This window comes from Heliangelus exortis, chromosome 8, assembly GCF_036169615.1.
Source record: "Heliangelus exortis chromosome 8, bHelExo1.hap1, whole genome shotgun sequence".
Lineage (NCBI taxonomy): Eukaryota > Metazoa > Chordata > Aves > Apodiformes > Trochilidae > Heliangelus > Heliangelus exortis.
This window is the reverse complement of record NC_092429.1, coordinates 27,161,007-27,185,682: the sequence shown is the minus strand read 5'-3', so window position 1 is coordinate 27,185,682 and position 24,676 is coordinate 27,161,007. Positions and strand designations below refer to the sequence as shown.

General features: G+C 50.2%; 1 protein-coding gene across 6 annotated transcripts; it reads left to right on the top strand.

The window, feature by feature from the left end:
- The first annotated feature begins 358 nt into the window (after positions 1-358).
- Positions 359-23,443, top strand: LOC139799319 (ADAMTS-like protein 2). Of its 6 annotated transcripts, none has more exons than XM_071751196.1 (18): positions 362-692; positions 6,091-6,228; positions 8,098-8,173; positions 8,660-8,762; positions 9,751-9,896; positions 10,601-10,724; positions 11,897-11,977; positions 12,362-12,537; positions 12,811-13,237; positions 13,823-14,231; positions 15,092-15,198; positions 15,328-15,454; positions 16,242-16,455; positions 17,028-17,183; positions 18,103-18,273; positions 20,027-20,203; positions 22,646-22,790; positions 22,908-23,443. In XM_071751196.1, the coding sequence occupies exons 1-18, from the start codon at positions 499-501 to the stop codon at positions 23,021-23,023; spliced, it is 3,087 nt and encodes a 1,028-aa protein (XP_071607297.1). In that variant the 5' UTR covers positions 362-498; the 3' UTR covers positions 23,024-23,443. The 6 variants fall into 6 exon arrangements, 5 of the variants coding, with proteins under 5 accessions (XP_071607297.1, XP_071607298.1, XP_071607296.1 ...); XM_071751197.1 differs by having other exon boundaries at positions 363-692; positions 12,371-12,537; positions 22,905-23,443; XM_071751195.1 differs by having other exon boundaries at positions 364-692; positions 22,905-23,443.
- Positions 23,444-24,676: the final 1,233 nt, after the last annotated feature.

Below are 24,676 nucleotides of genomic sequence, written 5' to 3'. Positions count from 1 at the left end.
GAAGTTTTTAGGTGCTCTCCTGAGTCTCATTGCTCCTGGGGCTGTGGATGGTGTTCCAGGTGAGGGTGAGGGCCAGCACACAGCAGGGCCAGAAGGGATGCACTAAACAGCTGAACCTGCCCAGAAAAGCCCAAGGACAGATGGATCGGGTAGCAAAAGGGTTGTGTGCAGAAAGAAAGGAAAAGATCGAGGGGGTCTGCCTGGGGCAGCTCGGCAATCCGGGGCCGTTTGTGTCCCCTCAGGACCCCCTAAAAGGGGGAAAACCCGTCAAAGAAGCTCCGTAGAGCTCCTATCTACCGACGGACGGGGCGGTACGAGGAGCTGCCCGCCCCTACCCCACCGCTCGCAGGCGGGACGTGGGGCCGAGCCCCGGGGCGGCGGGGCCTGAGGAGCGCCCAGCCCCCCCTCCATTCCCCCCGGCCCGGCCCCGTCCCCTGCGGAGCGGTCGCTCTGCGGGTCGCCACCCGGCAGGTTGTAAAGTCATTAACTCCCTCAGCCATGCCGGCCCGGGCCCCGGCGACGACTGCTCCTGCTCCTGCCCCTGCTCCCGCCGCTGGTGGGCCGCCCCGCCGCCTCCTCCGCGGCGGCCGCAGCAGCAGCAGCAGCAGCGCGGCATGGCCGCCGCTCCACATCGCCGCCGCCTCCTCATCCTTTTTCTCCTCAGCGCCTCCGCCGCCCCCCTTCACGCTAAGGTAAGCGGCGGCGGGTGGGTCTGCGGCGGTGGAGCCTCCTCTGCCTCCCTCCTTCCCTTCCTCCTTACTTCCCGTGAGGGAGCAGCGGCGGGGCCGGGGCCAGGAGGGGCGCTCGGAGCCGGCGGGGTCGGTATCCGCCGCCCTGGGGCCTGCGTGGGGCAGGGTGGCCCGGGCAGCCCTGGGGAGCGGTTGCCTTTTGCCCTTCCCCGCAGCTTTCTGGTTCTTGCAGGAAGATAACCTGGACTTGGGGGTTCTCTCTCTCTCTCTCTCTCTCCTTTTTTTTTTTTTTTTTGCCGTCGCCTTCCCCTCCACCCTTTGGGGTAGCTCTGCCCGCTCCCTGTCCGCCTGGCTCTTAACAAAAGGACAGCGGAGGGGGAGGACGCCTGAGGAGCTTTCCCATCATCAGCAGAACGACCATGAGGGCGCAGGGGCCTTTCCCTGGTTTTGGGGGGGCCGCCCTCATGTCCATCCCTAGCAGAGGGCTGACAGCAAACTAATTTGCGTCTTCCTCCTCCCTGCTGCCACCCCAGCCATGGGTTTAGGCAGCTGATTTCTCCGCCAACAGCGTGTGCTGCACGGCTGGGCATCCAAGCCCCACGCTCCCTTCATCTCTGCTGTCCTCTGTAAAGAATAACCCCATCCCGGCTCTCGTCAGGTCACTTGTTCCACAAGAACATCGAAGAACAGCTCTGCCAGTTCCGTTTTCCTTCCCTGGGAAGGAGTCTCCCCCTATGATTGTGGTGGGAGGGCAGCAATCCCGGTTTCACAGGGTACCTGCTGTGCCCCTGCCTTCACGGGTCACTGTGCATTGGGGTTCCCCGAGGAGAACCCAGCTGAACTTCTTTTCTTGCTAAAGGGATTCTGCTCCGGTAAAAGAAGAGGGGTTTAGGTCGTGTTTCCCTCCCCTCCAGACTAAGGCTGGGGTGTAGCAATCTCACGCAACGTATCTTCTGTCCCAGAGATGGGACACAACAGCTTTACAGAGGATAACCCAGGTTTGAGGAGCAGCAGCAGCTCCTGCTCTGGGGTTCCCTTAATTTAAAAGCTCCAGTGTTTCGTTTCCACTTGGTTTTTACCTTCACACACATCCTGCTGCATGGTCTATTTACCCTTTAACTGTGGGGCTTCAGGCAGAGCAAGCTGGGTCAAGCTAAACAGATGTGAAGTCATTTTGGACTGACCTGGGTGGACTCCTCCATCCATGTGTGTACACAAAGCCTTGGCTGCTTGTGGTTCTCCCTGCCCCCAGCAGCTGTGTTTGAAGAGCTCAAGTATCTAGTCTGCCCAACTAGAATAAAACAATGACCGGATGAGAAGGAGCTTTGCACAAATACCAATTATTTTGTAAAACATCAGGGCACAATTGCAAATGCTTTTTTTTTTTTTTTTTCCAGGGCTATTGTAGAGTCTGTCACCACAGCTTTAGTCAGAGAATGACACTGCAAACCCAAACCAGGGGAGTTGAACATGGTCATTCATTTCCAGATAATAATCTGACATCCATTCCAGACATGAAGCTATTTAGGATTTTTGTAAGCAATGTGGTTTGCTGTAGAAAGAAACACTGAAGCTAGAGGGACTGTGGAAATCTTTGGTAGAAGAAATGCAGTTTAATGGCTTCAAAGAAGGTTTGAAGAATTTAATTTTCAGCTGCTGTTTCTAGTAGCCTTACAAGCTTAGACAGGGTTGAGCAGAACAGTTTTAAGACAGCTACTGTGCCCCTCAGTGGTGGACCAGCCCTTAAGGCATGCAACAGAACCTCCCCCTCCACCTCTCCTCCCAGCTCCTCTGTTAAGGGAACTAGAGGGTCATGTTTGTGGTCTCTCTTCCCAGACAGCTTTTTTTCCAGGACCCAGGTTTAAAGAATCTCAAGATTAGACACAACAATAAGCAACGCATGGGGACTAGGACACAGTAATTCAGTTTTTTCCAGGTTTCTGGGAAAACCAGAGCTGACCGGAGAGTCAACAGAGAATTTATTTTATCCCTTTCAGCTCTTCAGAAAGAGCACCTGGACATCCCATAGGATGTCAGACCAGGCCCACCCTTCTTTGAAGGGCTGAAGCATTTTCGTTGTGGCAGCCTTTGTTTGGCAGGGGAGGGAGAGGGAAAGCAGCTGCTGGATCTTGGGTTAGACAGAAAAAGCTTTCAGTGATTCAGAGACTGACTGATAATGGCAAATCTGGAGAGATGGGTATTTTAGCCTGGAAAAGTCCCTTGCAGGCTGGGGTTCAAAGCTCTGGTATCCTAAACAAGAAGACAGGAGGGCAACATTGATCTTCTCAGTCTCATGGCTTTCAGGGTAGGTGCAGAAATCACTTGGTTAACCTCAGAGAGGAAGAGCTGCAGCTCTGTCATCACCAGGTGCCAAGCCACAAATGCCTTAGGGGAAATTCTTTTGCAGAGCACCTGGCTGAGCTGGAATATGGTCTTTTATATGCATGTAAATTCTAGGCTTTACATTCTCCATCCCCTAAGGAATTGTACCTGACCCTCTTACCTCCTTTGGACAGAGAGCTTGCCCAAGCCCAGGCAGAGCCAGACTGATAAAGTCTGGACCTATGTGCATCTCCTGCTCTGGTGTTTCTCTGCTGTGTTCCTGCCATCTTATAGCAGACTACAGATCACAGCAGCTCCAGCATCTCTTAGAACCAGGAGAATGCAAAAAAAAAAAGTTGTTATAAATCCCCTTTGATTCTCCTCCTGCAAGGAGGAGGTGGGGGTATGGAGGTGAGATTCAGTCTGCCAGAGTAGCCCTTGGGGTTTGCTGAGGGGCTTGAGAAACTAAAGCCTGGAGCTAATGTAATCTGGATTCTGTCCCACAGTCCTCAATTTGTTATCTGGAAATTTGGAAAATGCAAATACCTCTAATTAAAAATGACAGCCGTTTGTGTGTCATGGTTCATGTAGATTTCTTTCTGGCAATATAATAAATTCAGCACAGATTGGAACCAACTGCCCCAGCTCTAAGTACCTGAAGTTCCCCTTCCCCCTCACTAGGCCTAAGACTCAAATGCAGTTATGCCTAAACTCAAGAGGACAGCTCAGCATTGTATTTGCTTACACAAGAAAATAAATGCTTCTGGACAAGGACTGGCAAGAGAGCTTGGTCATGGAAAGCCTGAGAGCCAAATCAATCTACTTAAAAAGTGATTGATTCTTCCAGTGCAGGGAGGAAGCAGGAACAGGGCTTATGGGTATAGGGGAACACAAAACAAAAAAAAATGTGTCTCTTTGACTAGTGTCCTTCAATAAATCTTTGTTAGGGCTCCTGTCATTCCTGAAAATTAAAGTGCAGAGATAAATGTTCACTGTTCTGACAGGAGGCACACAAAGGCAAAGCTTTCCCCAAAGCTCAGCTCTGCCATCACGTTCTCAGTCTCTTTGGGTCCTGCCAGAACACCCAAGAGCAGTAACCCTGAAATGGAGCCTGCACCTTTCCACCACTTTCCAGACAAAGCCTTTTCACACCCAGAGGTAGGGCAGTAGCACAGGCTGTTGCACTTCCCTTCACCCATTTCCCTCCTGCCTCATCTCACCTATTTGGATTGCAGTATCTTAGGAACAGGACTATCTCTGTGGCTACAGCCATGCAGATTTTCATTGCCACTTTTGGGGAAAAGCTGTGTAAATGCTGCAGCTTTTGGTCCACATGCCTTCCCTCCAGACAGTCCATGAGCCCCCAACTCAGGGAAGTGGTTAAGACACCAGCTTTAAGTAATACCCCAGCTCTGGGAAAATCTATGTTATGCTGAGGTCTCCACACAGACATGAGATAAATCACTGACAATTTCCTGCCTGACAGTTGCAAAGAGCTTTTCCTCTGCAGGCTTTGAGATGATTATCACATAAAAGGCTCAGGGAAAGATTTTAGCTAAAAATACATTACAGTAAGAGACCATTGGTTTCTTTTCCTTGTGAATGTAGAAGCTACATAGTCAGCATTTCCATTTAAAGCCTGATAATACACAGCCAGACAAAAATTGTCATAGGGAATAGGTTGAGGTGGTTATTTGTAAGAATATTTTTGAAAATGTCTGTTTTAATTTTTCTGACCATAGCATTTGGCCCCTGTCAGGCAAGATATCTCCCAAGTACAGCAAAGAGTTCTGTTGCATTGTTTTTAAAATCAGCTGTTGTAATCACTAGAGAGTAAAGCATCAAGTAACAGTGCTTTCATGCAGGTTACTTTCAACATGATCTGACTATCAATCACCATGAAGAGGCTCTATGTGCATTTCAGCCACACTAAGTTATAAATTAAAAAGATATAAAATGAGCTGCATCTCCTCTGTCCAGAGGATGTTATGTTGGCAGACACTGTAGAAACAATAAGTTCTCAGGAGGGAATTACACTACAAGTTGAACAACACTTGGGCTTCATTACACCATGAAAAAACATAAAAGCCAAGAGAAGGGCAACCAAAATAGTGAACAGAGCACACTCAGTGAGGAGCAAACCCTGCTGAGTTTGCCTTCACATCCAGCAGTTATGCTTTGTAGGCCAGTTATTTGCAACAGATCTATCAGCCACTGCCACAAACCAGCATGATTTGCTAATAGTAGTACAAGTACAACTTCCCCGAGCCCTTACTTTAACATAGCAGATTTCACACACACACAAATTATTCATTTCCTTCTACTAATGCTGAAATGCTGTCAGCATTTTCAGCTGGATAAATCCCCATTCCTGTGATAATCTCATTGCTGCATTTCCAGCTACTCACAGCTGTATTTCAATAAACAGCAAATTAGTTCCTGTACAGACTAAATTGAAAAAGTCCCTAGGAGCTTTTAGGCCATCCAGCAAAAAGGGAAAAAACCAAAAAAACCCAAACCCAGCTAAACCAGAGAATCCCTTACCTGCTGGAAATCATGGAAGCACAGCTCACAGCAGGCTGCTGCAAAGACCATATTGGGGCCAAAAGGGCTCAGGTTTGCCAAATTTAAAGGCTCCACCCCAATCAGTAATGTTGGGAGGGAGAGTAATCCAATCTGGGGGGAGGGAGACAACAGCAATTGCAGGAGGCACTCCTGAAAATCACTTTTGTGAGGGTGGGAGGTTCAGAGCCTGGCAGGCAGCATGAGCTGTGACCTGTTCTGTTCCACCCTGGATGGGACTGTTGCTTGGGGGTCAGGCTGTTGTTAATATCACACACCTTCAGCTCTTCTTTGCATCATGTCACGAGACCCCAGAGGCATCCTCCTCCCCACACGTAACTCATGGGCCTGAGCAGAGATTTGATCCTCCCAGAGCTCTCCCAGTGTTGCCCATTTAGAACCCAACAAGGTGCCTCGTCCCTGGGGGAGCTGCCTTTGGAAGGAAGCTGCCATCTCAGCTAGGTGTGGTGTGGAGCCAGGTTCTCCAACTGACCATGTTGTGTTTCTGTCAGGACAGTAGTGAGGCAGCAGATGGAGCTGGCTCCTGGCATGAAGAAGTGACCAAGTGGTGGGGAGAGTGGAGCTCCTGGTCCACCTGCTCCCGATCCTGCGGGGGGGGTGTGATGTCCAGGGAGAGGCACTGCTTGCAGCAGAGGTGAGTTGTGCCCCAGCCTGAGCCACTGGCCATATCTCAGTGTCCCTGACCTGTGTTTTGAGGCCAAACTTCATGGGTTGGCAGGGTTGGCCATTCCCTCTTCTCTGGCTTCTCTGTTGCCCTTGGGGGGAAGGTGAGCAGGAAGAGGTGGGGAGGGCTGACAAGGGAGAAGCACCCTGCAGTTGGTGGGTGGGTGACAGCCCCCCTGAACACATCACCCACTCAACCTGTCTCATGTGATGATCCCCCCCTTCTTGGAGGCTGTGAGAGACCTAAAGGTGATGGGATTGTGTGCTGGAGAAGGATAGCCCTATTCCCTTTCCCCTTTCCTTCACAACCCATGGCTGCTCTGACCAACCTAAGGTGATTTATAGCCAATTCCTGTGCTAAGGATGTGGGTACATATTTCCAGACACCTTATGGGGACTTGATTTACCCCTGACAGCAGCCAGCTCAGCCATGTCTCAGCAATTTCCCCTCTTTATTCCTTGCAAAACTTGCAAGTTTTTTTCCCCCTTTGTCATTTATGTCACCTGACAGCATCTCCATTTGTCCCCTCCAGCTGCTACAGTCCTGGTAACAGCTGGACTGGCTTTGTGGCAGTGGGGAGAGCTGAGTAAAGTAACTTCAGCTGCCTGAATTCCTGCTGTCACCTCAGGGTCACTTTTGCAACCAAGACCTTCTCCAGCACCTCACTGACCTGCTACTCCAGGCTCCTGCAATGCTAATGAGAGTTGGCATCCTGCAGCACAGCAAGCCCACGGGGGCTGCTTGGCCCCTTTCCCTTCTGCATGAATGCACTCCTGGATGGAGAAAGCTCAAGCTAGGGCCCCCAGCCTGCTCTCCTTTCTGCAGCAGAAAACTTGTTTTACCTGGGCTAGATTGCAGTGTGCTGAGGGTCCAGATCTGCTGCAGTATCTTCCATCTGGATGTGGCCTCCCTGTTAACCATGCTTCCCAGTTTCTCTGCCAGTGGGCAGTGGGAAACAGAGGCATGGAGGTAGCCTGGGGCCATCCTACACTCTGTAGACCATCTGCCCTTTGCCTCCTGCCTGAAGAGAGATTTTTTTTCTCCCCATTTGACATCTGGTCTATCCTTAACTCCCCTTAACTGGTAAGGGGAGGGCTTTGCTATGGTTTTTACTGCAGGGGTCAAGTCAATGGAAAAAAAAAAAAAAAGACCAACATAAAACCCAGCAAAAAGGTTTCTGCAGCTTTAAGGAGAATGGCTTAAGTGTGACCCAAGTATGCCCACAAAACAATTTCTGCCTGAGTCTGCAGGCTGTCTCAGCTTCAGCTGAAAGGGATGGAAGTTTTCAAGCCTTTTGGTGCAAATTTAGGCTTTGCCTGCATAATTGAAATCATTACTCTGGAGGAATAGCTGCAGTACTCTAGCCAGTCCTGCTTGAGTGTGCCTACAGGGTTCTTCATTATGCTTTGCATCCTAATTTCCCAGTGCTGTTAATGCTTTGTCTGCAGCTGATCTTTACACAGACCACACTGTGGTCTTGGCCATTCTCTATACATCTTCCCAGTTTTCAGGTATTTTTTCACCCTGGCTCCAGTTAAGGACTCCAGTATCCCCTGCATGATTCCTGCTGGCCAGAGTTAAAGCACCAAGTGTTGACATATTGACATGTTTTGTTGCACCAAGCCTTTCCTGCTAATCTTTTAAAGTGGCCAGTCCCCACGAGAGGTGCCTTCTCTCTGTCTACTGCACTCTGAATCCTGAAATCAACTTCCCTGGTCACAGCAAGTCCTGGGCACTTCAGTGGGAGTGATGGATCATCAGGATCTATTGTCCTTTTGTCACATCAACCATACCTTTGTACTTCACAGACCTCCAGCTCATCTTCTTTCTGCTTTGCAGGCTCCAGATGCCCCAGGGAACAAACAGCACCATGTGTGTTGGTCAAGCCAAGCATTACCAACTGTGCCAGCAGCAGGTGAGAGCCACTTCCAGTACTGACTGGTCCTCACTGGACTCAGGGCATCATGCCTGGAGCTGCATGTTCAGGGTATGACTGGTCCATCAGAAAGTGCAGACAAGGGGTACAGCACATTCCTGGAGTGGTTGGCTGTGTCCCTTTGAAGATGTGGGAGTCAGGCTCTACTCTCTGGGACTGCAAAGGGAGGGGAAAATGTATTAAAAAATCCTTCTTGTGGGGTGGGGAGAGGATTGGCTGCTTTTCTAGTATGCTTTTCCTGCAAAGTAATTTTTGCAGGCTTGTTAGCTACAGCTGTCAGGGGGGCCCTTGGCAATGAAGGCCTGGCCTTTCTGCCTGAGCTGTGGCACCTCAGTGCCATATCAATCACTGATTCCTTCCAGGGTGGACAGGGCTTTTTCACCCTCCAAGGATGCAGCTGGGACAAGCAGCTGTCACAAGCATGGCTGTGATAGGAGCTTTTGATCACATTTATTCCCTCCCTAGCCCTGCCCAGCCAACACAGCAAGTTTCAAACAGCAGCAGTGCTCCAGTTTCAATGCCAAAGCCTTCGGGAAGCGCTACTACCACTGGATGCCCCTCTATCCAGGTGGGTTTTCAGAGCTTCATGCAAAAGATCAGGATGAGAAAATACCCACAGGATCTTCTCTGATACAGGAGAAGAGGAAGGGCCCAGGGGACAAGGGATGGATGCTCCTGGCTGGTCTGGAAGTGCTTTCCTATACTTTGGAGAAATCGTTCCCTGTCTCTTCACAGAACTGCTCCAGCCAGCCAGGCCTCCTCTCTCACCACATTGCTCCTGTTTTGGATCCTACATCAGAAAGCACTGGTGGGCAGACAGGACGTGGGCTTCTCTGAGTTGTCTTGGCTAACCATCAGTCATCTTGGCAGAGTGGGTGTTCATGCTCTTTGTGCCTTCTCCCATTGTGGCTGCCTCTGTCACCCAGCATGCTTCCTACTGGGTTGGTGGTGGGTTATTCTCAAGAGGATGCCTGTCCTTTTCCTGCATAGGCAAGACAGATTGCATCACGTGGTTTGTCAGGTGTCCCTTGAGGCCCAGATTGAGTTCACTCAAGATATTATGCTCCTTCTGGACCCCCCTATTTTTCCATTAGCTGCCAAGGGGACATGAAGCATCTGTACCTCTAGCTTCAGTTGCCACTGAGTGGGTTGTAGCTGTCCATGGCCCCACACAATTGGTACCCCTCTTACAGGTCTTACTTGTGTGTGTTTATGTGTGTCCTGGCATCCAATGATGCAGAATCCTGTGTCTGGCACGGGATGGCACTGCAAAGGGTAAAGGGTATGGCAAGAAAGAGGGTTTGCCAGTAAGAAGTATTTTTTCAAGGCATGGTCCCCAGATGCAGCCACATACCACGACCCCTTTACTACTACAAAATCTGTAGCCTGGGGGTCTCATCTCAAGCAGCAGGAACCACCAAGGTGACTTCAAACCATCAGTATGGATGGTGGGAAGGGCAAAGGGAAGTGGAAAGTCCTCTTCCGTGCTGCCCATCTCTGAGCATCCTGATGTTCCTGGTGACTTTCTGCCTGACTTTCTGCCTGTCTCCCTTCAGATGACTACACCAGTATATCCAGCAAGCCATGTGACCTCCAATGCACCACCCGGAGTGGAGAGAGGCAGCTGATGGCCCGAGCACAGGATGGTACTTCCTGTAAGGACAGGACCTATCAAGGGGTCTGCATCAATGGGAAGTGTGAGGTGAGGCTCTGAGAGGAAGAAGTACAGAAATCGGGAGTATAAGTATATGACTGGACCTCCTGGACATCTCAAAGTCCCAGCAGGGAATTGAAACTAAGTCCTGGTGTGCTGTAATGACATTCTTGAATGCCTGTGGGCTAGAGCAGAGAGGTTCACATGAAAGGAATTCATGTCCATCCTCAGGTTCTCACTGAGTGACAGCATTTCATCACAGGACAGAGAAGACTAGAATAGCAGGTTTGTTTTCATAGTCATCCAATAGATATATACTGGAATAGATACTATATATATATTGGATTATATATATATATATTATATGTATTCAAACACATATATAATACATATATATATATTTTTATATATATATAAAATCTTATGTTTGATTTCTCCCTACATTGGTGAAGATAAAGGGGGTTTCAATATAGTGTCCTGGAGATAACACTGTCAGTGGGGAGGACTGGCTTAAATTCATAGACAGAAGGAAGAGAAGCAGCTTACTCCAGTCTTACTCTTTTCCCCTACATGCAAAATACCTTGCCCCAGATCACAAGTTACACAGGTGAATTCCTGCTGCTCTTGGAGTCATTCATTACATTCCTTCCCCGAACTACACCAAAAGAGCATGGCAGCATTTCCTCAAAAAGCCCCTGACCTGTGGATTTAAACTGGCCCCAGGAAATCCTCTTTTTTTTTATTCTTTGCAGCCAGTTGGATGTGATGGGAGCCTGTACTCACCTCGGAGGATTGACAGATGCAGGGTGTGTGGAGGGGACGGCAGCACTTGCCAGCGTGTCTCGGGCAGCTTCCGAAAGGCAGTCTCACAGATAGGTACTCCCTGCTACCACAGTCCAGAGACTTCACCTGCTGCTTCTTACCACCAGCTGGCATGAATGTGGGTAGGGGTGTCCCAGCTGCTTGGTGGGAAGAGCTGAAGAGTGCCACCCCTGCTTAATTGCTGGTATTTTGTCCTTTTCACTTAATCACCAGAGATGGGTTTGATGCGCTGTGTATTAGGCTGGTAAGGTTTCCCTTCACCTCTTTACAGTAGGAAGCAGCTGGGGATCTGTTCCTGTTGATTTTGGTGTCTTCCCCACCTCAGATAATGCAAAGAGATCAATGAATCTTCTTTGATTTGTGCTATGTGCTAATTTGAAACTTCGGCTCCTTTGATGACAGTCACAGTGCTTGTTTCAGGCTGCTTTCCCATGGCTGGCACAGCTGAGGGGCAGTCCCTCTGAAACTGAGCTGAGATTCATCTCTTGCAACCTTGTGGCCCATTTCTCCACCCACAGAAGGAATAGACTGGCATGCTTATTAATAATTAGCTGTGGTTTGAGGTTTTGGAACAGCATTTCACTTTGGTTTTGTTTCAGTAGACTCCTTCACTCTTCACAGACAACAGACCAGACCCCTTTCCAGAGCAGGGGTAATGGTACTAACAGTAAAGATACAGTTTTGGCCTCCCTTTCCAGTTCTTATCAAATCTTACAGAATGAATTTCCAGCAGGGAAGACAAAACTGCTGAACCACACAGAAGGCTTTTAAGAGCCTTCTTATTTTGTCAGCCCTTTTAAAGGTCAATTTTTATGCTACTTCAGTTAGGAGCTGAGGGGCATCAGCTTCTCCATCCTCTGTTCAGCATCAGCCCTGATCTCTAGAGTAAGCTTTTTCTGTGCTCTTGCCAGAAGGAGCACAAGAGCACATTGATCCACACAGCTCAAGCCAGACTGTTACACTTGGGCTGTTCCTTTCCCAAGTCCAAATCCAGCAGTGCTCAGGCTGAGTCTGAGAGACCTGTAATGGTGATCTGTAATGGGACATCAGAGGGTTTCTGGGATAAGAACTCAAGGACTGGCACCGTGCATCTATGTCCTTAGTATCCTGCCCCTGAAGGGCAGCATTGCCCTCCTGTCTACACACTTGTCCCACAAGCTGCTTTTTCTACCCAGAACTTTCTTTGCTGTCCTCAGCGTTTCCTCACCCCCTCCTCTGTTCCTCAGGTTATGTTTTCATCATCAACATCCCTGCTGGTGCCATGGACATCCTCATCATTGAGCGCAGGAAAACAGAAAACATCCTAGGTAAGCAGAGGAACCAGATGGATGTGGAGATCATCCCAATTCAGCTGCCTGGGAGGTGGGAGGAGGGCTCTGTGCCAGCCCTGTCTGTGCTCTCAGAGAGCTCCAGGGCAGCACAGGGGTGCTTCATCTCTCCGTAAACCAAGGGTACCACATCTCCAGCAGCCAGCAGCAGGAGGGACATCACTATGGGCAGTCTCTTGTGAGGACACTGGGGGAGGGAAATGAAAGCAGCAGGCCTTGAACACCACTGATCTGACCTGATGCAGAAGATGAGCACTGAAGGGTTCTTTTTCTGTTGGACTTTTCTCAGTCATGAGCTGGTGCAGTTACTCACTGTGTTCTGTAGGGAGTATCATATTTTCCCTTTTTTCTTTCTCTCTGGAGCACTTGCAGATGAATCTGGGCATTTCTTCTTCAACGGCAACTCCACCATTGACAACCCCCAGAACTTCAGGGTTGCTGGCACCATCTTCAAGTACCGGCGGCCCCTGAGCCTGAACTCGGATGGGCTGGAATATATCATAGCTCATGGGCCCACTAATCAGTCTTTGAATGCCATGGTATGTGAGGAGGTCGTTTTAGGCTATCTTGTCTTTTCTGTCCCAAATTTGTCAGCCTCCTTCAGACAAACAGAATATTTACCTGGTTCCCAAGTGAAACCTGAATGTGTAGGTGGCTGAGGAAGCCAGATACTGTCCTGGGAGGCTTTCTGGGAGGGTGCTATCTTCTCTTAGCTTCCATCACAAAGTGCATGTGGCTAGGAGAGGCCTCTGGGAAATATGTGTCCTTAAAATTAAAAAAAGGGTTTTGTTTCCTTTCCCTGTTGCCTCCAGTACTATAACCTCAATGGGAAAATGCCACACATAACTTATGACTACACTGTACCACGGACACCACCTCTGCGAACTGCCGCCCCGGCAGTAGACAGACCTCTCTATCATCACCTACCAGAGACCAGCCAGAACCACCCCATTCCAGCCAACTCCAGAGCTGTGCAGGAGTTCAATGCCACGTGGCTCTCCCTGTCATCAGATGACACCAGTGAACAGCTTCCTCTCAGAGAGGGGCATGAAGATTTAAGCTTTCGCCATCTTCAGTTCTTCCAAACCAACTCCACCACTCAGACCCGGGACTGGGGCTGGGAGCAAGGTGAAGAGAAGGAGAAATACGACTTTCAGATAAGACAGGTCTACCACACAAACAGAGGAGAGGAAGAGGAGGAGGAGGAAGCAGCAGCAGCTGGCAGAGAAACAGAGTTGGGTTGGTTGCTTTGTTTTTCCTTCTCCATTTTGTTAATTGAAAGTCAACATCCCACACTTGTCTTGAAATCTAAGGTGGCTTTACCATCAGAGTGGACAGGAGGGAAAGATTAATAGCAGGGTGGAGAATGTCAGGGAATAGCAAGGGCCAGTAGCTCTGCAAGGAAAGGGGAGCTAGGAGAGGTGGCAGTGCCATCTCAGGCAGAGCAGTCCCATGGCACTTGAACTTAGCAAGCAGGGCATTGACTGCAACAGGTCCTAGCAACAGTCCAGTAGTCATCAGCTGAACACAAGGTGACAAGTCAAATCAGGTCAATCTGGGGAAGCCAAAAAACAGTTCAGGAACAAAGTACAGCAGTAACATTGCTCAGGCCAGGACTGAAGGCCCAGGACTGAGCTTAAATAGTGCTCCTGAGCAAGGGGCAGAGAGAATGTGTGAGGTTGGTAAGGGCAGTTAGGGCCTGTTGGTGCACCCTGGTGGCTGTCCATGATTTTTAGGCCAAATGGTTTCTTCCTTGTTAAATACCACATGTTGATGTTATAAGCCATCCAATATCGTTAAAACATCGCTGTATTTTTCTTCCAGCTCTCAGGTTCAATCAGATTTCCATTAGCACAGCTGTACCCTACAGCATGAGGAAACCTGAGCTGTCAGAGAACAGCCACATAGCATCTTCCAGGCTTCACCTCTTCAGGCGACTGTGTCACCGAGACCCACACAACACTGCCTTCTGTAGGGAGCTGCAGCACCTGGCAGCCAGACTGGCCCCAAGGAACTCCACAGCAGGACTATGGACAGCTGCCCAGTGGCCACAGGGCCTCCACAAAGCTCCTGAACTTAAGAACTCACTGGAGGACTTGAAGGCATTTGCTGGGAGTCGGGGGAAAGCAGCCAACTACAGCCTGATGGCATCTGTGGAGAGCCCTCTGCTAGGTGCCAGCCCAGCTGCAGACATCAGTCAGGCAGAGCCTCTGCAAGCCCCTGGCACTGAAAGGTGGCACTTGGTTTCCTGGGAAAAACAGGAGCATGGTTAGCTGGGGAGGGAGGGTCGAGCCAGTCCTCTTGTACTCTCACTGCTCTTCATCATTCCATTCTCCCAATGTCTGTCCATGCAGCTGCTGTAGATGCTTGACCAACAGTGTGTCCTCCAAAGACTGATTGCCACCACTGGCTTGACACAGAGCTCCAAGAATATATTTTACGCACACACACAGACCTGCCTCCCCCACCTCTTTGGGATCTATTTAAATGGGTTCAGAAGCACCAGGGAGGGCAACACCAATGGGATTGTAAAGAAGGCCAGGAGTTAATTGCATGTCCAGTACACACATTTACCAGCACATCATGCTCCTTCTGGGCACACATGCCTCTAACTTATAAATGTTTGGCAGGAGAGACATTTTAAAAGAGGGCCATTTTTAATGTTTCTGGCAAGACACAGGGAATTATCCTGACACATAATGTTAAGTGGGACTTTGCTTGAGCTCCCCCTTCCAACATAATGTCACACCTTTCAAGGTGATGGTGTGAACTGAGTCTGAGGGCACCTGCTTATTCAAAAGACCATGAAACAGACAAGTGTCGCTATGTACATTGTACTATGTACACTGACTCCTCTCTGAGGCTGTTGATTCATGGCTTTTCACAGCCTAGCTAGGGGAATTCAGGAGCTAGATCAAAGCTTTACACCCTCTGTTCAGCTGTGGTTTGTCTTGCCCAAGGTAGGGGAGATGGAGAGCAGAAACACTGTGTGTTTCTTCTCATCTTTAAAGACAGTGTGGAAGAAGTTTAGTATGTTTTATGTCTGCAGCAATTTTTTTATCTTTAGCTCATGCTGCCTTCCCTTTCCCACAGCAATGAGTTTGACATGAGCCCCGTGGGCCATGATGATGTTAGCTTGGCTGACATGTATCGGTGGAAAGTCTCAGCTTATGCCCCCTGCAGCTCCACATGCACATCAGGTGAGGTCCTTTTAGGCAGTAGAATGGGTGATAAAGAGTTCCAGGCATTGAGCACTCCAGTAATTTGATCATGGTGGGAGAAGGGATCTGATCAAACTTGACTAAGAGAAGGTCTTGGTTGCCTCGCAGGTATCAGCACCTCCTATGCAGTGTGTGTCCGGTATGATGGAGTGGAAGTGGATGAAACTTACTGTGATGCCCTAACCCGACCAGAACCTACTCATGAATTCTGCACAGGGAGAGATTGCCAGCCTAGGTGAGTAGAAATTACATCAGCTTGTCCATGGGGGCAACTTATCTTTGTAAGGATCATTTTCTGCTAAAAGCATATGGCTGTTTCTGGCTGAAAGACATGCTTAAACAGCTAATCACAGAATCATTAAGGTTGGAAAAGATCTCTAATGTCATCACATCCAGCTGTCAGCCCAGCTGTCAAGTCCAGCTGTCACCATGCCCACTGAACTGTGCCCTGAAGTACCATGTTTTACACATTTTTCTAACACCTCCAAGGATGAGGTGACTCCACCACTTCCCTGGGCAGCCTGTTCCAATGCTTGACCACTCTTTCAATGAAGAAATTGTTCCTAACAGCCAACCTAAACCATCCCTGGCACAATTTGAAGCCATTTTCTCTCATCCTATTGCTTGTTACCTGGGAGAAGAGACCATTTCCCACCTCACTACAACCTTCTCTCAGGTAGTTGCAGAGTCATAAGGTCTCTCCTCAGCTTCCTCTTTTCCATACTAAACAATCCCAGTTCCCTCAGCCACTCCTTGTAAGACTTGTGTTCCAGCTAAGCCCTTGTATCCCCTTCTAAGCAAAAAGCAAGGAATTTGCTGTCTAAATTGCAGATAAGGGCCGAGTTGGCTTTTGAGACCCACACACCCTTAACACAGACACATGCAATGAGCAGCTTCATCACAGCAACTGCTGGCTGAGGGAGTCCCAGATAGGCAGGCACCTCCCAGCCACCCTGTGTCCCTTTTCCCTCTTACCTGGGTTTTCCTTTTGTGCTTTCTCTCCTTGGGGACCGCTCCTGGAGGTGGGAGACCAGCCGGTGGAGCGAATGCTCCAGGACCTGTGGTGAGGGCTACCAGTACCGCACTGCGCGCTGCTGGAAGATGCTGGCTCCAGGCTTTGACAGCTCTGTCTATGATGATCTCTGTGAGTCAGCTGGGCTGGCCAGGCCCATGGAGAGGAAAGCCTGCAACAACAAGGCCTGTGGCCCCCAGTGGGAGCTCTCCGAGTGGTCCGAGGTAGGCAGCAGGGGAGCTTTGCTTCTAGAGGTAGAGAAGCCAGGGCTGGGGCCTGGAGGGATGGGGCTGGCAGATGTTGGGTGCTAAGGAAACCCCTGGCCAACTGCATCCTGGGGGAAGAGGGACTGCCTTTTACCCACACTTCCTCTGTTATGGCACTGCTCAGTAGATAAATGCAAAATCAGTAGATAAGTGCAAAATACTTTTTCTAAGGTTGCTTCTGAAGCAGTATGTTGAAAGCCCTTCCAGCAAGAGGCTTTACCTCCCTTTTCCAGAGGCTCTAACTGAAGATGAATGGGGAAAGAGTGGTATGGAGATACAGAGAAGCTAAAACCCAACCAAAATCCCTTTTACTGACTTCCTGCACTTGGCTTGGCCAGCAGTCATCAGCATCCTGAAGTTGTAGCACCCCAAATAAGCAGCAGAGGTAGCGACAGACCCCCTTTTTTTGTATCCCTGTCCCTCTCCCTTATGGCAGCAGGAGGAAAACAAGAGGCAGAGCTCCTTCCCTTTTCTTTGGTCCTCCCTTGTTCCCTTTCTGCTTCTGAGCTGACTCTGTGTGTCCCTCGCAGTGCCTGGCCCGCTGTGGGGCGCAGGGGACGATGAAGCGGGAGGTGCGGTGCTCGGCGGACGCTTCCCCCTGCGACGAGGCCCAGAAGCCCAGCAGTGAGCAGGTGTGTGCGGGACCGCCCTGCGACCGCCGCTGGACCGCTTCTGACTGGGGCCCGGTGAGCTGAGCCCCCCGCTCCTTGAACCCACTGCCACAGGACAGAGCACGGGTCATGCTCCTGCTCTCTCATCATAGAATGGTCTCAGTTGGAAGGGACCTTAGAAAAAAAAATCATCCCTGCATAAGACACCTTGCACTGGACCTGGTCACTCAAAGCGCCATCTCATCTGGCCTGGAACACTTCAAGGAAAATCTCATCCACAGGCTCCCTGGGCAGCCTTTGCCACCCTCACACTAAAGAATTGCTTCCTTATACCCAGTCTAATTCTCCCCTCTTCCAGTTTATAAACATCCCCCCCCTCATCCTATAACTCCATGCCCTTGTGAAAAGTCCCTCCCCAGCTTCCCAGTAGGACTCTTTCAGGTATTTGAAGGCCTTTGCTCTATAAAGTCTGCCTGGAGCCTTCTCTTCTCCAGGCCAAACAATTCCATGTGGCTTTCCTCTGGCAGAGGTAATATGTGTTTTCACCTCTCCATGCTGTAAATTTTGATTAGCTGTCAGGTGACCTCTATTAAATAATCTGAGAAGCTCAAGGCACCCTTGTGAAAACTCCCTCCCCAGCTTCCCACTAGGGCTCTTTCAGCTATTTGAAGACCTTTACTCTATAAAGTCTGCCTGGAGCCTTCTCCAGGCTGAACAATCCCTTGTGGCTTTCTTCTGTCAAAGCCTAAGGTAATAAGTATTCACCTCTCCATGCTGTAAATTTTGATTAGCTGTCAGGTGACTCCCATTAATTAATCTGAGAAGCTCAAGGCACCTGGAGAGTGGAAACCCCTGACCAGACCTACCCCTGAAGACACTTGGGATCTAATGCCACAGTCCCAGTGACAGGGGCTCTGGACATGAGTCTCCTGGCACCACTGCCCCTGCCCCATCCTGCTTTCTGATGTGTTTAAATGCCCTTTGTTCCTCCAAGTGCTCAGGTTCCTGTGGTGAGGGACGCATGAGCCGCTTCATCGCCTGTCGCAACCAGGAGGGCAAAGTGATCTCCAGCTCACAGTGTGACCCAGCCACCAAGCCCCTGGCTGTCCATCCCTGTGGAGACAAGAACTGCCCTGCACACTGGGTGGAGCAGGAGTGGGACCAGGTAAATAAAGCCAAGCCTTGTGGCCCTCCTTCCCACCTTGTATCCAGCAGGTGGGATCCTGGCTCCCTTGGTGGAGCAAGGCTGTATGGTGCCACCTCTAGCCATGTAGTTGTACTCCTGTCCTAGCTCCTTTTGAAAGGGGAAAAGAGAAACAAATACCTCAGCTTGTCCCCTCCATACACTATAGACCATCCCAAAGTTGGTGGCATTTGCTTGCCTTCCCAGGCATCTCCACTGGAGGGCAGCAATTTCCTTAAAAAAATCATCCTCTCCCACCTCTGGCTCCCAGCTGGCAGTTGCAACACCTCAGCAAGGCTATTTCTCTGGAACCTGCACTAACCCCAACAAGATTTTTCATCTCACCACTAAAAAGAAGCCACAAAAAGACCAGATTTGTCTCTGCTTAAAAATAACCAGCAGCAAACCTGAACCACAGTCCAGATCCCTACTCTGGAACAGACGCCCAGGCCACAACTCTGCACTCAGGACTTACCAGAGCCCAGCGAACATGGTCCAGGTGCCCCCTTCTACAAAACAATTGGTCTCTGGCAATATACTTTACTCCTCTTTTGTTGCTCAAAGCCTAGAGGCTTTCCTGATACCAGCTGATCCAAATCCCAGAACACCCAGCAGAACACATGGAGTTGGCTTTGTCTTTAACATCTGGAGCGAAACAGGGATTCCCAAACACTAGGGAAAGAAGGTTTCTAGGGAACCAGAGAAGCAGCCAAACCCTCTCCCCTCCAACCTAACTGAAGGTTTGAAAGGAGAACTCTGTTCTCCTTTTGCTGCCCTTTATAAGTGCTGACTACACTGAGATGAGTCTCCATTGCTGGTAACGAGCACAGACTGGTTCAACCTGGGGACCTGTGGCAGTCCTCTCACCCTCTCTAGCTCTGGCCTGAGGTGTGGGTCACACACACAATGCTGCAATGCAGTTTTTCAGCTGCATCCATGCTCTTAACCTCACCTAAACTCTGAAAGACCAGCTGAGCTCCTCAATTTTGCATGTGGCAGCATCTTTGTCTTTGCTGTGTTCTCTTGGCTGATTAGATCTGAGGTCACTGGATGACAAAGGGCAAATGAAAGCCAAATGTGCTGGCCCTGCCACAGTAAAGAAGGGCACAAAGCAGTGAAATCTCAAACTGGCAGCTGCCTTCATGGGCATTGGGGATCAGAACAGAGCTGGAATCAGGTCCTGCCTCCAGCTGCTTCCCTTGCTGTTGTCCTGGGAGAAAGTGGGGTCCCAGCTAAGCCCACATAGCTTTGGGCTCACAGTACTTGTTCATCCAAAGCAGCAGCAGTGCACCAGTTTGGGCCCCTTGGGCACACAGAGGGCTTGCCAGTGTTCCAGGATGTAGGCTACACAATTTTTGAAAATACTCAACGTACGATAAGACAGAAGCAGCCTCTTGTAGTCTTTTACCTTGGCTGCTTTGTGTCCCTTGTGGTAACTCCTCTCAAAGCTAACCAAGGTGAATTCAGCATCCCCCAGTGCTGGCTAAACTCTAAATTACCAGCTCCTGTCCTCACTCCCTGAGAAAATCAGCTCCTTTCCAGCCACTGCTGGAACCATTCCAGCCATCCCAATTCCAACAGTTGCTCCCATGACCTGGGCAGCGCTGTACCTGTCAGGTTGGTGTTAGCACATGCAGGAGGCACCTTGCTTCTGAGCAGGGTTCCACCTTACTCAGAGCACCACAGCTGCTGAGCATCCTCCTTTGTTACCTGCCTGTTGTGTCCTCTTTCCCAGTGCAATGCCAGCTGTGGGAGAGGGATGAAGACACGGATCATCCTGTGCGCGGGGCTGGAGAACGGTGTGGTCAGAGAGTACCCTGAGGAGCGCTGTGAAGCCTCTCTGAAACCTGAGGAGCAAGTCCCCTGTTTCAGGAGGCCATGTTCAACGTGGTTCACAACCTCCTGGTCTCAGGTAAGGCTTGGGGTGGTGAGGAAGGGGGAGAAGGGGCCTCATAGCCCTGATCGGTGGAGCACATTCTGTTGTTCTGCTGCCTGAGGCTGCTGTTAGGTCTGGATGGGGCTCTTCTGCAGATGAAGTGGCACGTGGAGAAACTGGCACATGGGAGCTGGGGGAGACCTTAGAGCACAGGCATTATTTCCTCAAGCAAGAGCACGCACCACGCTGCCAGCAAGACAGCTGTGTCAATGGTCTGTCTTTCCCTTAATTTTGTCTGGTGAGCATTTATGGAAAGGAAGGACAGAGGAAGCCGGGCCTGGCTCTCAGCAGCTATTTTCTCCATCTCCTATCACAGCATCAGTACTCAAACCCAATTCTGAATTGCATGCAGGAGGTGAAACTGAACTTCCATGCTCTGCTCCAAACTCAGCTCAGGGAGGCTCTTGTCCAGCAACAAAAGAGAGGCACAAGTTGTGAAACAGTGTGAAATTTGACCCAAACCTCCTCAAGAATACTCTCCAAAGCCTCACTGGACAAGAATGTGGGAACTTGCGAAATGGTCTTGAGAACATATAATATGCCCCCCTCCTTTTTCCCTTTGTGTTCGTCGTTTTGGCAGATCACTTCTCGTGTGTACCCACAAAATGGCGGCTCGGGGCGAAAGGGAATATAGTTGTCAAAGATGAAGAAAAGGCTGAGGTATTTAACACCTTCTTTGCCTCAGTTTTTAACAGTAAGACATGTTATCCTGAGGACAGCTGGCTTCTGGAGCTTATAGAAGGTGACAAGAATCTAAACAGCCCCCCTGTAATCCAGAAGGAAACAGTCAGTGACCTATTGAACTGCTTGGATCCCCACAAGTCTATGGGACCAGATGGGATCCATCCAAGGGTGATGAAAGAGCTGGCAGAAGAGCTCGCCAAGCCTCTCTTTCTCATCTACCAACAGTCCTGGCTCACTGGGGACATCCCAGATGACTGGAAGTTGGCGAATGTCATGCCAATCCACAAAAAGGGCCGGAAGGACAACCCGGAAAACTCCAGGCCCGTCAGCCTGACCTCAGTGCCTGGCAGGGTTATGGAACAGATCATCCTCAGTGTAATCACACAGCACCTGCAGGATGGGCAAGGGATCAGACCCAGCCAGCACGTGTTTAGGAAGGGTAGGTCCTGTCTGACCAACCTGATCTCCTTTTATGGTCAGGTGACCTGCCTGGTGGATGAGGGGAAGGCTGTGGATGTGCTCTACCTGGACTTCAGCAAGGCCTTTGACACCGTCTCCCACAGCATTCTCCTGAAAAAGCTGTCAGGCCACAGCTTGGACAGGGGCATCTGTGCTGGGTTAGGAACTGGCTGGAGGGCCGGGCCCAGAGAGTGGTGCTGAACGGGGCTGCATCCAGTTGGCGGCTGTGGTGTCCCCCAGGGATCAGTGTTGGGACCAGTTCTATTTAATATCTTTATTGACGATTTAGATGAGGGGATAGAGTCCATCATCAGCAAATTTGCAGATGACACTAAGCTGGGGGAAGTGTCGATTCGCTGGAAGGCAGGAGGGCTCTGCAGAGGGACCTGGACAGACTGGAGAGTTGGGCTGATCCCAACGGGATGAGGTTCAACAAGGCCAAGTGCCAGGTCCTGCACTTTGGCCACAACAACCCCATGGGGAGCTGCAGGCTGGGCACAGAGTGGTTGGAGAGCAGCCAGACAGAGAGGGACCTGGGAGTCTGGATTGCCAGGAAGCTGAACATGAGCCAACAGTGTGCCCAGGTAGCCAAGAAGGCCAATGGCATCCTGGTCTGTATCAGGAACAGCGTGGCCAGCAGGTCCAGGGAAGGGATTCTGCCCCTGTGCTCAGCCCTGGGGAGGCCACACCTCGAGTACTGTGTCCAGTTCTGGGCCCCTCAGTTCAGGAAGGAGATTGAGGTCCTGGAGCAGGTCCAAAGGAGGCAACTGGGCTGGGGAAGGGACTGGAGCACAGATCCTATGAGGAGAGGCTGAGGGAGCTGGGGGTGTTGAGGCTGGAGAAGAGGAGGCTCAGGGGAGACCTCATCACTCTCTCCAACTCCCTGAAAGGAGGTTGGAGCCAGGGGGGGGTTGGGCTCTTTTCCCAGGCAACTCTCAGCAAGACAAGAGGGCACAAGAGGTCTCAAGTTGTCCCGGGGGAGGTTTAGGTTGGACATTAGAAAGAATTTCTTTAGGGAGAGGGTGCTCAGCCATTGGAATGGGCTGCCCAGGGAAGGGGTGGATTCTCCATCCCTGGAGATATTTCAAAAGAGCCTGGATGTGGCACCCAGTGCCATGGGCTGGGAACTGCAGTGGGAGTGGATCAAGGGTTGGACTTGATGATCTCTGAGGTCCCTTCCAACCCAGCCAATTCTATGATTCTATGATTCTATGAACTATAGACTATTTAAAAAATGCCTCTGACAATCCCTCTCCTTTCTCTTGATTCCAACAGTGCAGCAAGACCTGTGGTGCTGGCCTGCGACTGCGTGAGGTGAAATGTTACCAGGGGGAGGCACTGGCCCAGGGCTGTGACCCCGCTTCCAAACCAGAAGCCAGGCAGAAGTGCCAGCTCCAGCCTTGTCCCACAGAGGCACCAGGTAAGTCTGGGAGGGAGGTGACTCCCTGTGGAGCCCTTTGCTTTTTCCAGCTTTCTGCTGGGGATGCACATCTTCTTTTTAATGCCTTCTGTGGATGCTTCTTCTGCTCCCCAGAAGAAGACTGTGAAGACAAACCAAATGCCAACTGCGTGCTGGTGCTGAAGGTGAAGCTGTGCTCACACTGGTACTACAGGAAGGCTTGCTGCTGGTCATGTCAGCCCAAATCCCCCTGAGAGCTGCCAGGCCACACTCCCCTTCCAAGTTCAGGGGCAAGAGACCCCTTGAGCCAGACTTTACCACTTGAAGCCATCCCAACTTGGCTTGGCAGCAGAGTTCCTGTAGACCAGCCTGCTCACCAAGGAAGGATTCCTGGGACTTAGACATCACTGTTCCCTCTCCACCAAGAGGATTTTACACAAGGCAAACCATCAGTTCCTAGAAAGCTACTGTGAAGTGAGTTTGGAAAGCCTGTCCCTGCTGTTGTCCTTTGGCTGTATCTGGAGGCAGTGGGGTGCAGAGAACAGTCTGCAGCAGGACACAGACAAGAGCAGACATCTCTCTGGTCTGACAGAAATTGTTCTACTACAAAGGGCAATTTTCAGAACACACACACAAAAAAATTCTGTGTCACAATAAAGAGCTAAACTGTAAAACTGTGGTTCTGGGATGTGTGTATCTAGGCCAGAGGCAAGGGAGGAAGAGTGACTTAAGAGGAAGGAAAGCAGGAAGCGTTTGGGAGGCAAAATCCCTGCACCAGCACAACTTCACAACAGCAGTGGGTTAATCCCATTTTGTGTTGCCTGCCAAAGAACAGCAATCACTTCTGTTTTGTATTTCAAAGTCCTTGTTTATTTCTGACATTGAATTTGGACCCATAGCTGAGCAACAAAGACAGAGAATAATAACAGAAGGAATCTGTAGTGGAAAAAATCTGGGATTTTGCCCTATTCTGTTCCTCCACCATCCCCAAAACCTCAACCACAGTTGCACCTCCCACGTTTCCTGCCCTTTCAGACTCACCCATTTCTCTGTAGCAATGCCATGGTGTTGTGTTAGCCATGAGGATAACCCTTATCTTGGCCATCCAGCTACTCTGGAACTGCCTTGCCAGCCTTGGCACCTCATTAGCAGGTGACAAATCACCCTGAATTTGCATGTGATGAAGACAACAATGTCCTTCCTTTCACCAGAAGGGTCACCCATAGAAGCACTAATTATTCCCACTCTTTGGAGGTCCTGTGCTGCCATTATGGTGGGAAGCTTCACTGCTTGCCAAGAGGTAGAGTTGGGTGCTAGGAACCACTGAGCCTGCAATCTGTGCCCTACAAGGGACCAGCATCACAGGGCTGGCAGGCTGTAAGTCAGGCTGGGATTTATTAACTTCTTGTGGCACCCAGCAGGATGGAGACTGAGCTGAGGAGATGCTCTAGTGGAGAATGATGGGATTTACTGAATTAGCCAAGGTATTTTCCCAGTTACAGGCTGTATTTTCAGACTGCCTGTGAACTATCAGGCAGTGGGATCCAAAGAGCTTTGCTGCTTCTTTCACCTTCCCTTGTGCCTGCTCTAAATGTCAGAGGAGATGGGAAGGAGATTCTCTAAAAGAGATGCAGCTGGTCTCCAGCTAATGGCAATAAAAAGTATTTCTGCTCCAGAGGTTGAGGAGATGGTGCTCAACGTTTGCTCAAAAGGCTGTGGAAAATGTGGGCTGGGGCAATATGTTTGGTTTCAAGGACCATCACTACCTTTGGTGTTCATCTGGCTCCTTTTCTTCGGGTAGTTTGAGAGGAGGTGCCAAGGCATGAGCAGCTCCAAAGTGTAAATCAGCTTTTAGCCTGGCAACGGAGACATCCGAGGCTGATAAAGCTCCATGCTGAGACCTGGAG

Coding starts and splice junctions, on each gene's coding strand:
- LOC139799319 (XM_071751195.1), top strand. CDS start 499: ATGCCGGCCCGGGCCCCGGCGACGACTGCTCCTGCTCCTGCCCCTGCT. Junction 9,897..10,600: donor GCATCAATGGGAAGTGTGAG/GTGAGGCTCTGA, acceptor TATTCTTTGCAG/CCAGTTGGATGTGATGGGAG. Junction 12,538..12,810: donor ATCAGTCTTTGAATGCCATG/GTATGTGAGGAG, acceptor TGTTGCCTCCAG/TACTATAACCTCAATGGGAA.